This window comes from Harpia harpyja, chromosome 4, assembly GCF_026419915.1.
Source record: "Harpia harpyja isolate bHarHar1 chromosome 4, bHarHar1 primary haplotype, whole genome shotgun sequence".
Lineage (NCBI taxonomy): Eukaryota > Metazoa > Chordata > Aves > Accipitriformes > Accipitridae > Harpia > Harpia harpyja.
In genome coordinates, this window is record NC_068943.1 from 79,657,818 (window position 1) to 79,673,635 (window position 15,818).

Below are 15,818 nucleotides of genomic sequence, written 5' to 3' on the forward strand. Positions count from 1 at the left end.
GGTTGCTCCTGCACTACCGCAATCTAAGGTAACCCGTGTCCCTCAATACCCACTTCCAGCCGTGGCCAAACGGGGCATTTCGGAAGTAATTAATGATCTGGAGAAAAGAGAGATCATCAGTTGCACACCTTCTCCTTACAATTCTCCTGTTTGGCCACTCCGTAAATCAGATGGAAGGTGGCGACTAACAATTGATTATAGAAGATTGAATAGTAATACCCCGCCATTAATTTCTGCCGTCCCAAGTATCACCTCAGTGATAACAGCAATACAGGCTGCAGCCCACCCATGGATGGCTGCTTTAGATGTCAAAGATATGGGTTTTTTATGGTTCCCCTAAGGGAAGAGGACAAACCCCAGTTTGCCTTCACTTGGGAAGGGACCCAGTACACCTTTAATCGACTTCCCCAGGGGTACAAGCACTCCCCTACTATCGCTCACAATGCTTTAGCCAAGCTCCTTGATGCTGTGGAAGTACCCCCAGGTGTCCACATATATCAATATATAGATGATATCCTAGTTGGTGGGGACAACAAGGAACAGGTAGGACAAGTGGCTGAGGCCATCTGGAATCTGTTAGTCAAGAATGGGCTATTGGAGAAAACATATACCAGGGTTTTCAGTGATTGGCCGCCCTCTTTATGACTTGCTCGGAAAAAACCAGAAAATGGGATTGGACTTCGCAACATACGTTAGCCCTTAACACTCTGAAAGATGAGCTTAAGGCTTATCAGAGACTAGGTCCATTGCACCCACGAGATCCTTTAAGGGTGGAATGGGGATTTGCTGAACATGCCTCATACTGTGGTGTGTTTCAAAAGGGGCCACAGGGACCAGCTAGACCATTATTATTCTCCTCCACTGCATTCAAAGAAACGGAGCGACGATATTCAGATTGGGAAAAGGGGGTCCTCTCCCTCACTAGAGCAGTTAAAGAGGCTGAAAAGCTGCGTACCTCACAGGATGTTATAGTACAGGGTCCTTTCCCTCTCTTAAATTCAATCCTCAATGGGTCACCTCCTCCGGAAGGAGTAGCCCAAAAGGCCACAGTTAGGAAATGGTATGTATACCTAGAAGGGATAAGCCAATTGCTCCCACTAAAGGAGGGTCTGACTAAAGCTTTCAAACTACAGCAACCTGTAAACCCTGACCCAGCCTTGCTGGGTCAACCATATAAACCTTCTCCGATTGAGAAGGCACCCGAATTCATGGCAGTCTCAGATGTGCAGGGAGTGTGGTTCACAGATGCATCTGCCTGTCGAGTGGGATCAGAGTGGCAATATAAAGCAGTGGCGTTGGAGATTGGTACTGGGAAGACAGTCGAAGAAGAGGGTGAAGGTAGTGCACAAGTAGGAGAACTATGGGCTTTATTACTGGCCATAGAGAATGGTGCTACCATCGTCTATACTGACTCTTATGCAACCTTTAAGGGTGCTACAGAGTGGATATGTCAGTGGGAATCTAGTAAGGGGGAAGTAGGTCATGCGAAAGTGTGGAGGACGGAGGACTGGCAACGTCTCCTGGCAATAGGGAGATCCTGACCTTTAAAGGTGGGATGGGTGAAGGGACATGCTTGGGATGGAACCCCAGCTGCGAAATGGAATCAGCAGGTGGACCACCTGGCCCAAATCAGGATGGTCACCAGTGAGAAGGAAGATTGGGATAGACTAGCAGAATGGTTGCATATCAAACGAAGCCACTCAGGGAAAGCAGATCTCTATTATGAATGCCGATCTTGGGGTTGGCCAGTGTCTATGAAAACCTGTGAAGCAATTCTTACAGCTTGCCCACAATGCCGAAAAGGCTTAAAGCTAATCACCCAAACCAAGCTCCGGCCCAGCATATCAGACAAGGCAAGGCTCTTTGGAGCACGTGGCAGGTTGATTACATTGGTCTTCTGAGACCATCTCATGGGAGTGGAAAGACTCACCACATCAGTGCGCGATGGATAATCCCGGACTTCTAACCCTGTGACCCGGTTTTAAGACCGAGGCCTAGTTTGTGCTTTTTTTACAGGACCATAAAGGAACGAGTCATTCCAGTCCTTTTGCTGACAGTGATGACGGTGACAGGCGTGGATGGTGAAGATCTGGATGATAATGTCGTGGTAAAATGATGGACATTAATATATCACGAGTCCTTGACCTCGCATGAGAGTAATGTAACAATTATAGTTGGAGGTTCAGATTGGACGGGGGAGGAAGTTACACTCATGTTGTTTATAGTTGGTCACCAAGTGCAGTAAATACTGGTTCAGTATGAAACACCAGATGTGACTATATCCTCCAACTAACCCATGGGATCACGGGGTGGAGTTGGAATGGTACTACGCTATGCCCTGAAATTCCGTGGGGGCAACTGTGTATGGTACTCAAGGAACATCAACAGAGCACCCTAGAACTGAGTTTACAGCTATCAACCTTAGCCAACGCTACATCTAACAATTCGGGGACTCTCAAACAATCGGTTATAACATATTGGTAAAATGACTATCAAAAATTGGGCTGTATTGGATTAGATGCCAAAGAAAGAGAAGGGTATACGTAAAGTTTTGAATATGTCAATGGACAACCGCTGCGTTCACTCCAAATGTGTCAATGTGGCTTCAAGACTAAATCAACGAGAGAATACGGCAAGAGACTCGGAGGCAATTGCTTCTGCACCAGGGACCAACTGGTTGGGAAAAGTTTTGATATGTTCAGATTTTCTTTCATGGGGTGGGCGACCAGCCTTCTCTAATCTTTAATAATGCTTGTAGTTATGATTACTGTAATCTATATTGCAATAAGTTCTACCAAAGGCTTGGTAGTGAAGCCTGTACTAACGGTTAAGTATACTCCTTTAAACTGTCCATACACTGGATATTCCTGTGTTTGATATTCCACTTTAGTTCTAGACCACAAGGGAACGATGACACACAATGAGCGTCAAACTCGCCAAACTGAACCCGCTTTTAACTTTGGAGGCAAGAGGTGACTGTACCAGAACTCCAGAGAAACCAGTCGAATCATGACTGTGGTCACGGGGTGGATTGTGGCAGTACATCCCGCCCCCCCCCCATCCTGCCAGCAGGAAACAAACTTCTCCAGGAAGGAAGAAGGGGAAGGAAACCCTGGAGGCTGCAGGTTGAAATTTGAACTGGCCAATCGAGATGCGCCAGGTACACCGAGGTGACCCTCCTGGCCAATAGAATTAAATGACCACAGGTCAGATTCGACAGGGGTATAAACGGGGTCCCGCAGGAGGACACGTTGGCAGTCCTCCTCGGAGCAGCGGGTCTGCAGTCGGGGACTCCCCCTCGGGCCAGGGCACCGCCCGAGGTAACTCCTCGAGGGAGAGAGCCCTCAGCTTTTAGGTGAGTGATACGCGCATTTTGAGCCATCACTTTAAATCTTGGAGATTCTTAAGTCGGCTGTGTAGTATTAATTCTCTTTACATCATTGAGCCTGTGGTTTTATAAAATGTTACCAGACTTCTAACTAACTTTTGCTAAAGAATAAATCTGAGTTTTAACACCTGTTGGATTTGGTTAGTCGTGCATCCGTAACACAGGGCAAAGGGGAAAACTGAAACTCAAGAGTTTGCTTCTCTCCTGAGGACTTGCAGAAACAGCTGTTTTACAGGAGTTCAAAGCTGGAAGGCAAGAGAGAAAAATGCAAGTGATACACAAGTAATATGGGCAGGTAAAAAAGTAGCCCCCAGAGGAGGCAGGAGAGCTAGTCAGCATGGTTATGGTTTCTGTATACCTGGCGTCTGCCACATGTATGTAAGGTGTGTGGTCTTCTGTTAGAGCTTACTGTGTGTTGTTCTTCTGTAAAGGTGCAGAGACAGCTACATACGCATGTGATGAGTTTGGACAACCACGTACACAAACCCAGAGCCCGGCATTGGAAGGACGGGGAATAACATGCATCGCCATTTGGGTGGTTGACTGGCTGGTTCCTGGGGCCTGAGAGGCCTACTGCGGGCACAGCTTGTTGCTGGAGGCAGGGTTCCTGGACAGAATGGAGGGCAGGGGAGGGAATTTCATCACACCCAAAGGCCACTGCTGGAGGAGTGCAGGGGGTACAGCGCATGAGGTCAGGGGCAAAGACTAGAGGTGTTCCCCCAGTCAGAAACCCAAGGATGCAAGAGTACTCCCACAGCCTTTCCAGCCCCCACAGCTGTCTCTTAAAAGCTCTGGCTGGCCATCAGGCCTCATGCTGTCCTCTCAGGCTCCCCAGAAACGACATAAGAAAAGGGGAGCAGAAGAAGCACCAGTTTTGCTCCTAGGATGGTAGAAGAGTGGAGGCTGTAATGGACTTCTGGAAAAGGGGAGCAGAAGAAGCACCAGTTTTGCTCCTAGGATGGTAGAAGAGTGGAGGCTGTAATGGACCTCTGGAAAAGGTCTAGTTGAACCCTCCTGCTTGAAGCAGGGTCAAACGGTGTTCAGTAACTGTAGTGGTGCAGAAGGGACAGAGTTAATTTTCTTCCTAGCAGCCTGTATTGGCAGCTGTGATATTTTGTGACCAAAACCATGATGATAACACACCAATATTTTAGCTATTGCTGAACAGTGCTTATGTAGCATCACTGCCTCCTCTGTTTCTCATGTTCCCCCACGAGCTGTACAGCTGACCACAACTGGCCAAAGGGATATTCCATACCGCATGACATCATGCGAAGCAATAACAGCTGGAGGAAATGTGGTTATTTGGAGATATGACATTTGCATTTCCCAAGTAACCGTTATGCGTGATGAAGGCCTGCTTTCCTGGAAATGGCTAAACATCTGCCTGCCAATGGGAAGCAGAGAATGAGCTTATTATTTTGCATCGTTTGTGTGTGCAGCTTTGGCTTTGCTTATTAAACTCTCGTTATCTCAACACACAAATTTTCTCACTTTTACCCTTCCGATTCTGTCTCCTGTCCCACTGTGGAGGGAGTAAGTGAGCGGTTGTTTGGGGCTTAGCTGCCATCTTGGGTCAAGCCACCATGGTAGGCTGCCCACAACGTTGTCCGGTTCAGTTTTGAGTATCTCTGAGAGTGGACACTACCTGTTCCAGTAGTGACATTGACAGTAAACCCCCAGTTCTCTCAGGCTCCCCTTGTGTGTCAGATGCTCTCTTCCTCATCTTCATGGACCTTCATTGCATTTGCTGTGCTATGTCCATGTCTTTCCTCTGCTGGGCAGCCCAGGAGTGGACACAGCAGTCCACACTCTCACCAGTGCTGAACTCAAGACCGTCCGACATCCCAACGAGCAAGGAGTCAGGTAAAAATGCCAGGAGGCCTGCATGGATAAACAAGGCGAGGAAAAATGGACAAGCACCTCTCACAGGCAAGCGGGCCTTGGGCCCTATGCTGCCATCCTAAGACCTTGTCTTTGCAAGATGGGCTGCAGTGCCCCATGAGCAGTGTGTCCGCTCCAGGTGTATAACATTAGGCCCCAAGATGTGGGTGGGGCAGGAAGGTGCCCTGCTTGTCCCCACACTGCAGAGGAGACAGGCTGGACAGAGGTGCCTAACTCACAGCTAGAAGAGGAGGAGGCCTCTTCCCACCGTGCTCTGCAGGGATGTTTGACGACATCGAGAGGCAGAGGCAGGTCAGGCTGCAAGCGATCAGCACAGCTCCACAGAGCCGTGCAGAGCACAGGGGCATGCTCAGTTCCTGGAGGGCATCACCCCTTCCTTCCACTTACCTAGGATGAAAAATAACCCCATGCGCATGGCAGTCCATATGGCCAGGCCTGCTCTGTCTCACCTCTCTCCAGCTTCTCACTGCCTGCAGAATAGCTCTGCCCATGTTTGCCCTGTCTGTGCCTCTGTCACTACGGTCAGTCCTAGTCGCTCCTAGTCGCACCCTCGGTCTATGGCAACAGTGAAGGCGAGAGATGGGGCTGGAGGAACAGAAGTTGAAGCTGTTGGTGCACTCCCAGGTGTCTCTCACGCAGCAGGGTGCAATAACAGAGCCCCCATTTGGCAGGAAAACCTGTGGTGGGTAAAAGGTGACATGTTGGTTTTGAGCCACCCTCGATCTTCCTCTTCAAAAAGGATTGGAGAGTGCTGCTGGGACTTTGGAGCTGGCCCTGTGGATTGGCAGGTTGCCTTCCCTGGGGGGCCCCTTTCCCTTGGTGCTGCTGAGATGCTGCTCCTGGATGTGAGCCCCCTGAGCCCAACTCTGCTTGGACAGGGCACCCCTAGGCAGATATGCTCCCCCTCTGCTCCCTCAGCTCTGGCCCAGCACCCTACTCTGGCATGTGCTCCCTCCTGCTGACACTTATCCTCCTGCCTCTTCACATCAAAGCCTTCCCAGAACACCCAAGCAGCAAAGGCAGCAAAGGACATGTGAGATCTTGGGTGTCCGTGGCACTGAACCTCTGGGGTACACGTGTAGGCTCAGGCCCCCCAGCTCATCCCCAAAACTCACGTGCACAGGACTCAGCAGGGACCAGGCTGTTGGGGCTCCTCAGCAGAGCAGGGTCACTCCCTTCTCTGTGCTCACCGTACTCAGCAGGAACTCAGAGCTCCCCTACAACCACAGCAGGGGACACCTACTGAGCCCTGACACAGTGTCACCCTCTTGACTGCTACCACCATTTGGGGGAGCATTGCCCACTCCACACTGGCCCTCCACAGACTTTCTGCATCCCTTCCCTCTCCTCTCTTTTGATGGGTGCTCCAGCATGTCCCTTTGGGGAGGGAACCTCCAGGACTAGGGTGCAAAAAGGCAGTTGCAGAGGGTAGAGGAGCCCACTGAAACTGGAGGCTTGAGGCCAGGAAGAGAAGCAGGGGGATGCAGGGCCAGGGTGGCCTAAGGTGCCCTGGGCCCCTTGGGGCTGTCCCGACATGGTAGGACATGCTGGGTTCCCTATGCCCCAAGCTCATGGACAGCTGGAGTATAGTCCTGGTGGTGGGCACCCTCCATATCCTCCTTGTTGGGGTTCCCCTGCAAAGAGCCATGGATCAGGATTTTAACCATGGATACTGCAACACTATATGCTGCAGGTCTCTGCCACGAGTCTGCTAGATCCAGTCCCAAGTGTAGCTGCCGTTGATGATGGGTACACCAGAGAAGCGGCAGGTATCTCTGAGACCTTCCCTACTGTGGGGCCCGAGGCCTTTGTCTGCACCTGAGAAAGGGCACCTGTGACCCCAGGAGACAAGGATGAACAGGCTGCGATATCTCAAGGTATCCCTCTGAACGTCAGACAATCCTTTTTCAGCATGCGAGTGAGCAAGCGCTGGCACACGTTGCTCAGGAAGCTTGTGGCGTCTCCATGCTTGGAGATATTCCAAAGATGTCTGGTCATGGTCCTGCGCAACAGAACCGGCTCCAGGTAGCCCTGCTGGAGTAGAGGGGTTGGGCCAGATGACCTTTGGAGGTCCCTTCCAAACGCAGTCGTTAAGTGATTCTGTGAGTAGAGGGGAAGGATCATCTCCTCAATTTATGCAATGCATGAAAGGCTGGGAAGGGTGTGCTAAGTTCCCATGTGGAAACATCCAACTCCTCCTCTGCCCCTGTCCAATTCGCAAGGATGGGCAATGACACCACGCGCAGGGTGTTACACACGGCCGGAGCGGCTCCTGCTCATCTCTCCCCAGCTCCTCTCTGCCCACACATCTGCTCTGCTTAGCTTTCCCACATCAGGATTCCCCCCATAAGGGCTGGAAGGCATGTCCTATGAGGAGCAGCTGAGGCTTTGGGCTTGCCTAGTTTGGAGAAAAAGAGGCTGAGGGCTGACCTCATTGCTCTCTACAGCTTCCTGAGGAGGGAAAGTGGAGAGGGAAGTGCTGATCTCTTCTCCCTGGGATCCAGCGATAGGATGCGCAGGAATGGTTCAAAGCTGTTCCAGGGGAGGCTCTAACTTGACATTAGGAAGCATTTCTTTACCGAGAGGGTGCTCAAACACTGGCACAGGTTTCCTAGAGAGGTGGTTGATGCCCCAAGCCTGTCAGTGTTTAAGAGGCATTTGGACAATGCCCTTAATAACTTGCTTTAACTTGGTCAGCCCTGAACTGGTCAGGCTGTTGGACTAGATGATGGTTGCAGGTCCCTTCCTACTGAAATAGTCTATTCTATTCTATTCTATTCTATTCTATTCTATTCTATTCTCTGGACCACTGACAGCACCCGGCCACCATGACACCCCTCTCTCTCTGAATACAGGCACTGACTCAGCACTGAGATGGGCTGTGACTCCCGCGAACGTGCAGGAGGGGAGAGCAGGAGGGGTGGAAGCTGATGTTGCTCAGGCACGCCCCAAGTGTCTCTCACTGTGGTCCCTGCAGGGTGCAGTAACAGAGCGCACTGTCCCCCAGCTCCAGCCCGGTGATGATCAGCGTCCCGGAGCTCTCGTCAGCCTGGCAGAAAAACCTCTTGCGGGCAAAAGGGGCTGTGTGGCTGTAGGAGCCTCCCCGGCCCTTGCTCTGCAGCAAGTACTGCAGCGGTCCACCGGGACGCTGCCGATACCAGGCCACGTAAATATAGGAGGCATTGGAGCTTAAGTGCATCGTAAGGTCCCAGTATTCCCTGCTTGCCACCACACCGTAGACTTCATCGCTTGGATCTCATCACCCTGAAATGCACCTGAAACAAAAGCAGGGCTGTTCCATGACTGCTTTACTCTCACTGGTGCAAGGCAATGGCCCACAAAAGGGTGCATGGAAGCAGGCAATGGCATTGCCAGGCAATGGTGTTGCCAAAGCCCAAGTGCTTTGAGTACCCCAGGGAAGAAGGGGCCAAGGGAGGGCAGAGAGGGGCTGCAGGCAGGCAGAGCAGCCGGCCTGGTTGGGTGACGGAAACACATTGAACCACCTTCTCAGAATAAAACACTGCATTTGGGACTCAGGAGACGGAAATTGGCAGTGCTGGGAAAGGAGCTCTTCCCAAAAGCCAGGACCACCTGCAGTGTGCACTGATAGACAATCTCTTCCTGGGAACGACCCTGAGCCACCTCAGCACTCGCTGGCTCCAAATATTGTGCACCCTGGGCCGGGCCCCAGCAGGTTTGTGTTAAAGCTCAGCTGGATTTCCTGTCCCTGTGCGAACAGCGCAGAAGTAGCGGGCAGAGTCCTGGGGCTGCAGGTCCCGCAGGGACAGAATCGACTCGGACCGGGAATTGTCCCGGGACACTGTAGCTCGACCCTGCACTCCTGCCCCGTACTGCTTCGTAGAACCCGAATCCCAGCTGATTAAGGACACCCACTCGAGACTGCCGCCGGCTGCCTGACGGTACCACAGAATGTGATAGTCCCTGAAGCTGAAGCCGGATCCGCGGCAGGAGAGGCGCACGGTGTCCCCGGGCGCTCGCAGCCCTCCGCCGTCCTCCACCAGCCTCAGCTGCGCCCACAGCCCTGCGGACGGAGAGCGCAGGCAGCCGGGCAGGGCGCGCCCACGGCCCGAGGACGTTCACCCGCCGCCCCGGCACAGCCCCAGCCGGCCCGGGGCTGAGCCGCGCCTGCTCCCGACACTTGCGCCCCGACCCGCCGCCCGAAAGCCTCCCTCGCCCTCTCCCCCGCCCGCCCACGCCACCCGCTCCCCGCTTCCCCGCTTCCCCGCTTCCCCGCTAAGGAAGGCCAGCGCCAGGCGACAGCGCGCCCGGCGCCGGAGCAGCCGCGGCCGCGGGCAGCCCCAGCCCCGGGCCCAGCCCCGGGCTCGCTGCCCGCCCCGCCCGGCTCTCACCTGCCGGCCCCGCGGCCAAGGACAAGGCCAGGAGCCACGGCCCCAGCCCGGGCGCCATCGTGCCCTGCCGCGCCGGGGCCGGCCGGGGCTGAAGGGCCCGGCGGGAGCCGCAGAGGAGCCGAGCGGAGCCGCGCTCGGGCCCGGGCTCGGGCCGGCTTCTGCGCGCCCCGCCGGCTCGGCCCCTCGCCGGGGCAGCGCCGACGCCTCTGCCCGCCCCCAACAGACCCGCCCCGGCCCGGCCCGGCCCCCCGGGGCCGCGGCCCCTTCGCGGCAGGAGAAGGGGCGGCGCGGGGAGGGCCGCGGGGCAGGGGCGGCGGCACAGGAGGAGCGCGGCGCCCCGGGAGACGAAGGCTCCTGCCCCTTGGCTCCCAGCGCGGCTCCGGCGCTGTCCCGGCTCGTCGCCCGGCCGAGCCCTGCCGAAGGCGGTCGGCGCCTCGGCGAGCCACGGGCTGCCGGCCCGCAGCGTCCCCTCGCAGGACGCTCCCCGTGCCCCGGGCAGCCAAGCCCCGCCAAGAGGCGCCGCTTCCCTTGGGAGCCTGTTCCAGTGACTGACCACCCTCTCAGTAAAGAACTGTTTCCTAATGTCCAATCTGAACTCCCTCCTGCACTCATCTAGCCCGAAGAAAGCCTGCCCCACTACTGCAACTAATCCCCTCAAGGCTGTCATGGCCAGAGCAAGGGGGATCCCTTTGTGCGAACCCCAGCTCCCTTTGTACGAACCCCAGCTTCACCACTGCCGCTCCTCACAGCACGCTGGGTAAGCAAAAGTTTTAATGTCTCTTAGGCCTTTGCAGGACTCACTAGTGAAGAAATATTTGCAGCTAAACTGTCTTTCTCTCAACCCACGTGTTCTCTTCCTTCTGCCCTCTGATTCTTTACCCCATCCTGCTGAGGGGGCTGTGAGAGAGAAGCTGTGTGCGGCTCAGCTGCCTACCGGGGTTTACCCTCAGCAGTCCCTTTTGGTGCCCAACACGGGACACGAGTTTTTTCACAGAACAACAGGTTTGAGTGCAGTGTGCTGGACCGAAGTTATAGCTCTCAAGCTGTTTCCCTATGAACTGGCAGGCTCCTCTGCTTGCCGCAGGCCTCACCTGCTTTGCTTCATTTTACAGTCTAGTGCTTCTTAGTGGCTGCATTTTGCTTTTGCTCTTTGCCCTAGTGCTTATGCAGTGCACTCTGCTGGGCCCAGGAAGATTTTGCCAACAGCAAAGGGGGATGGGGAATGGGGGTTGGGATCAGTTCATCACACCTTGTTTCTGCTGCTTCTTCCTCCTCAGTGGGAGGACTCCTCACTCTTCCCCTGCTCCAGCATGGGGTCCCTCCCATGGGCTGCAGTCCTTCACAAACTTCTCCACCATGGGTCCTTTCCATGGGCTGCAGATCTTCAGGCACAGGCTGCTCCAGCACGGGCTTTCCCACGGAGTCCCAGCCATCTTTAGGGGCACGCAACTGCTCTGGCGTGGGATCCTCTGCGGGCTCCAAGTGGGCATCTGCTCCCCCGCTCACCTCCCTGGGCTGCAGGGGAACTGCCTGCCATCTCACCACAGGCTGCAGGGCCATCACATCCTCCTGCGCACCTCCTCTCCCTCCTTTACTGACCTCGGTGTCTGCATAGGCGTTTCTCTCACATTGTAATCTCCCCTCTACACTGCAGGATCCCCTTCTTAAATATGTTATCCCAGAGGTGCTACCACTGTCGCTGATTGGCCAGCGGCAGGTCCGACTTGGAGCTGGGGAAGCTTGTAGCAGCTTCTCACAGGAGCCACCCCTGCAGGGCCTTCCAACAGAATTCTCAGTCATGGGTTTCTCAAGATTTGCTTTATTAACTACTCAGAGTTGGGCCACCACCGCAGTGAATGGCAACCTTCCAAAAATTTCTCAGTCTTATATATCTTTTTATCACCCACTATCCCAGTCCAAAGCCTTTGTAATTTTCCAGTTGATTGAGACAAGGGGAGTCAAAAGAATCTCAGTAGACATAATAAGGGGGGATGAAGGATGATGTTTAGCGTTTACATTGTTGAAATTAGCTGAGGCTAAGACAGTCTTTGATAAGAAGAGCTAGTCCCAAGGACCAGCCAATGAGGTAAAGACAGCTCCTGATAAGAAGCAGGAGCAGGCCCCAAGAGCCAGCTAAGACCGGTCTTGCGGCTTGGGTGAATACCAAGAAATCACTGAGCCTGCGCAAGAAAAAAGGTTACTAGCGGTGACGAAGAGGAGTCATCTATCTTCATCTCTGCGACCACCAGATGACCACCATAAAGAGGCACTGCGCAAGCGCAGTTGAGAGGAGACTATGGAAATGACCTCTCGGAGCTAATTTTAATAGGGAGCGGGGATAGGTCATGCATATGTATAGGCGTATTGTGAATATGTAACACTTGACTGTATAAACTTGAGACAAACTGCCGAGTGCGGCGCGCACGACTTTGGTGGGACTACCCCCCGTGCGGCCCAGCGCTGAATGAACATACCTACTTTACAATCTCACTGATCGTGGAGTCTGTTTTCCGCACGTCAGTTTGGCGAGCCAGCCAGGAGAGTCTCTGCTCGGCTGCGGGACCGACTGCGGAGCGGACGCCCCTCGGCGCGCCCCGAGCACTTTCCTCGGAGGAGCCTCCGCTGCCAGCCGCTCACCGCGGGAGCAGACAACAACCTCCTGAAGCCGCGGACTAAACGGTATGTTTACAAAGGTAGCCTGTAAAAGTACAGGCCGGGGCAGCTGGTAAATCGCGCAGAGACGTCTGGCGTGCAGTGTAGTCCCCGTATGGGAGGAGGGTACCCTGTATGGTAAGGGGGGATTTGCTGACCGATAGAGCGGCCGCTAACGATCTTGGGGGTAGATCGAGCAAATCCGGGGTGACTGCTGTATCCCGGTATCGGCAGCCAGGACGGACCTGTCGATGACTGGTATATAAGAGGCAGGAGAAGGGTAGGCGCACCCCCTCGCAGTTGCGCTTGGTTTATGGGGTAAGAGGACCCCCTTGCAATTGCGCTTGGTTTACTTTTGCAGCTGCTGGAAGGTTGTCAACTGGAGCGATGATTGTATGATGTGAATGTTTGGAAGTTTATGTTAAAGATTTTGTGTGAGTGTGTGGAAATGATATGTTGAAATTTATAGGTGTATGTATGTTTGTGTGAATGTCTTTACGTATTAATAGGGGTGATTCCCTGCTTTGTATGTGGGCTTGTAACTGGACTATATAGTAATTAGCACCCGGCCTGGCTTTTGTTGAAGTGTAAATCTTGTGGGAGAAGGTGGTACTGTGGCAGACGGAAACCAGACTGCCTTGAGTGTTTTCCCCAAATTCCACACTTTTATGATTGGGAAAGAGTTCACTAAGTGAAATAGTGAGATTGGTGTGTAAAGGAAAATTTAATTCCAGAAATTTGGGACGTGTGGGAGGGAAACTGAGGGAAGACTATAAAGAAGTGTAAGGAACGATTTGCATGGAAGCTTATTAAAAGGAGAAGCCAAAATCAAACTTAAGAATTATTAGGAAGAGTATTAAAATGGGAAACAATCAAGGAGGAGTATTGAGGAAGAGTCCTCTGGGTTGTGTAATTGCCCACTGGAAAGATATTGTTGGGACCGGAGGTACGGAAAGTAAAAAGAACCTTATTAAATACTGCAATCAGTGGTGGCCGTTGTATAAGTTAGAAGGTGATGCTAAGTGGCCACTTAATGGGTCAATAGATTATAATACTTTATTACAACTAATGCTGTTTTTAAGGAGAGAAGGAAAATGGGATGAGGTTTCGTATGCAGACATGTTTTTCACCCTCCAAAATCATCCGGAGTGGCAAAGGGACTGTGGAATGGTACCCCCACAGGACCCCATGGTGCTTGCACTTGAGCGAGAGAACAACAAGGAGTTTAGAGGTAAACTGAGGCGGTGTTGTTCTGCATGTAGTATTGGACAAAGATGTACAAAGACAAATAAAATCCATCAGGCACCAGAACAAGATCTAACTGATTTGTTTAAGCCTCCCCCTCGACCACAGGAACAGGATGCAGACTCGGATAGAACTCCAACCCCCCCGAGCAGCCCTGTATCTTCCCGTACTAGGAAGAAAACTACCTCAACAGCTTTACAAGCACCTCTCCGAGAGGCGGTGGGGCCGGATGGTGGGACGATGTTAATCAAAGCACCCTTTTCTACTGCTGACCTAGGGGAATGGAAAAAGGTTGCAAAAGATTATAGGAGAGATCCGATAGGTGTAACTAAGCATTTCCAATTTATTGTAAAACAGCATAACCCCGACTGGAAGGATATACAGCTATTATTGGAATATATGACGGAGACAGAGAAACAGCTGATTTTAAAAACAGCAGGGAACCTTGCTGAAGATCATTATAAGATTACAGGAGGGGACATTAAGGAATATTTCCCTCTCCAAGACCCAAAGTGGGATGTTAATAGATCTGCACATATGGAAAGATTGCAGGGGTATCAGGAATGGATTACAGAAGGAATAGAGAGAGCAATCCCTAAAACTATAAATTGGTCAGCTTTATATGCAGTCAAACAGAGTCCTTCCAAGTCTCCATCCGAATTCCTGGATCGATTGAGGGATGTAATGCGCCGCAGCACACCGCTGGATCCTGGGTCAGAGGTAGGAATACAACAATTAGTCTCCCTGTTTTGGGGGCAATCTACAAGGGATATAAGGCGCAAACTTCAGAAATTACGGCCTACAGAGAGTAGGAATTTAGAAATATTGTTGGATGAAGCATGGAGAGTATTTAGTAACAGAGAGGAAGGATATAGGCAGGGGCAAAGGAAATTAATGGCTGTTATCCAGGAAGAAAGAGGAAGAGGGCCTAGACGAGACTTGCCCCGACTGGGCAAGGATCAATGCGCTTTGTGTAAGAAATTCGGTCATTGGAAAAAGGAATGCCCAAGGAACAAGGAGGATCAGAGGGCTCAAACAGGAGGAACGGTAGCCCATGTGAAGGGAGATTGACGGGAACCTGGGGAATCTACCCTAGCGGATCCACTGGTTATAATTAAGCTAGGGAAAACACAACAAGAGGTAGAATTTTTGGTAGATACAGGAGCAACATACTTGGTTCTGAATCAAGCTTTGATGCCCCTGGGAGATGATTATGTCATGGTGAAAGGAGCGACTGGCCAAAGTGAAAAGGCATATTTTTGTAAACCTTTAGAATATAAATTAGGAAAACAGTGGGGCATTCATAAATTTTTATATATGCCCAACTCCCCAAAGGCACTTTTGGGAAGGGACTTGTTGGAACAATTGGGAGCAAAAATTGTGTTCAAAAAAGGGAGAAATTACTCTGGAGGTAAAAGATCAGCAATATATTCAAATATTGAGCCTAACCTTAACCAGTCTTAACCTAGAAGGAAGCATTAACGAGGACATCTTAAACCAAGTGTACCCGGGGGTATGGGCTACCGATGCACCTGGAAGAGCGAAAAGTGCTCCACCTGTTGAAGTTAGGATCAAGGAAGGCCAAAAGCCGGTAAGAATTAAACAATATCCCCTAAAGAAGGAAGATAGAGAAGGAATCCGGCCAGTGATAGAAAAATTTTTGCAGTTGGGATTATTAAAAGAGTGTGAGTCTGAATTCAATACCCCTATATTACCTGTTCGGAAGCCCGATGGGTCATATCGGGTGGTCCAAGACTTACGGGCGGTGAATAAGATAACTGAAGATCTTTACCCAGTAGTGGCGAACCCATATACCCTGTTGACCGTATTAACACCTGAATTGACTTGGTTTACTGTTTTAGATTTGAAGGATGCTTTCTTTTGCCTCCCTCTCCATGAAGCCAGCCAAAAATTATTTGCATTTGATAGGGAAAACCCCAAGAGTGGTCGAAAGACCCAGCTCACTTGGACGGTGTTGCCACAAGGATTTAAGAATAGTCCTACCATTTTTGGCAATCAGCTTGCGAAAGACTTAGAATCCTGGGAAGCCCCGTCTGAGGAGGGGAAGCTGTTGCAGTATGTGGATGATATCCTGATCGCCACCAAAACAGAGAAAGATTGTATGACATGGACAGTGAGTCTGTTGAATTTCCTGGGACTCCAGGGGTACCGGCTATCCAAGAAAAAGGCACAGGTAATGCAACGCAAAGTGAATTATTTGGGCTATGAAATTAGTGCAGGACAAAGAACTTTGGGAC

At 51.9% G+C, this 15,818-nt stretch overlaps 1 protein-coding gene and 1 gene segment (V, D, J or C); both read right to left on the reverse strand.

Annotated features, from left to right (window-relative positions):
* The window catches only part of LOC128140681 (T cell receptor alpha chain MC.7.G5-like), a 191,724-nt gene that overhangs the window by 148,080 nt on the left and 27,826 nt on the right, over nt 1-15,818 (reverse strand). The window lies entirely within an intron of this gene.
* On the reverse strand, nt 8,587-9,887 carry LOC128140692 (Ig heavy chain V region 6.96-like). The segment is given in 2 exon segments: nt 8,587-9,335; nt 9,664-9,887. Coding segments are annotated over 2 exon segments (399 nt in total).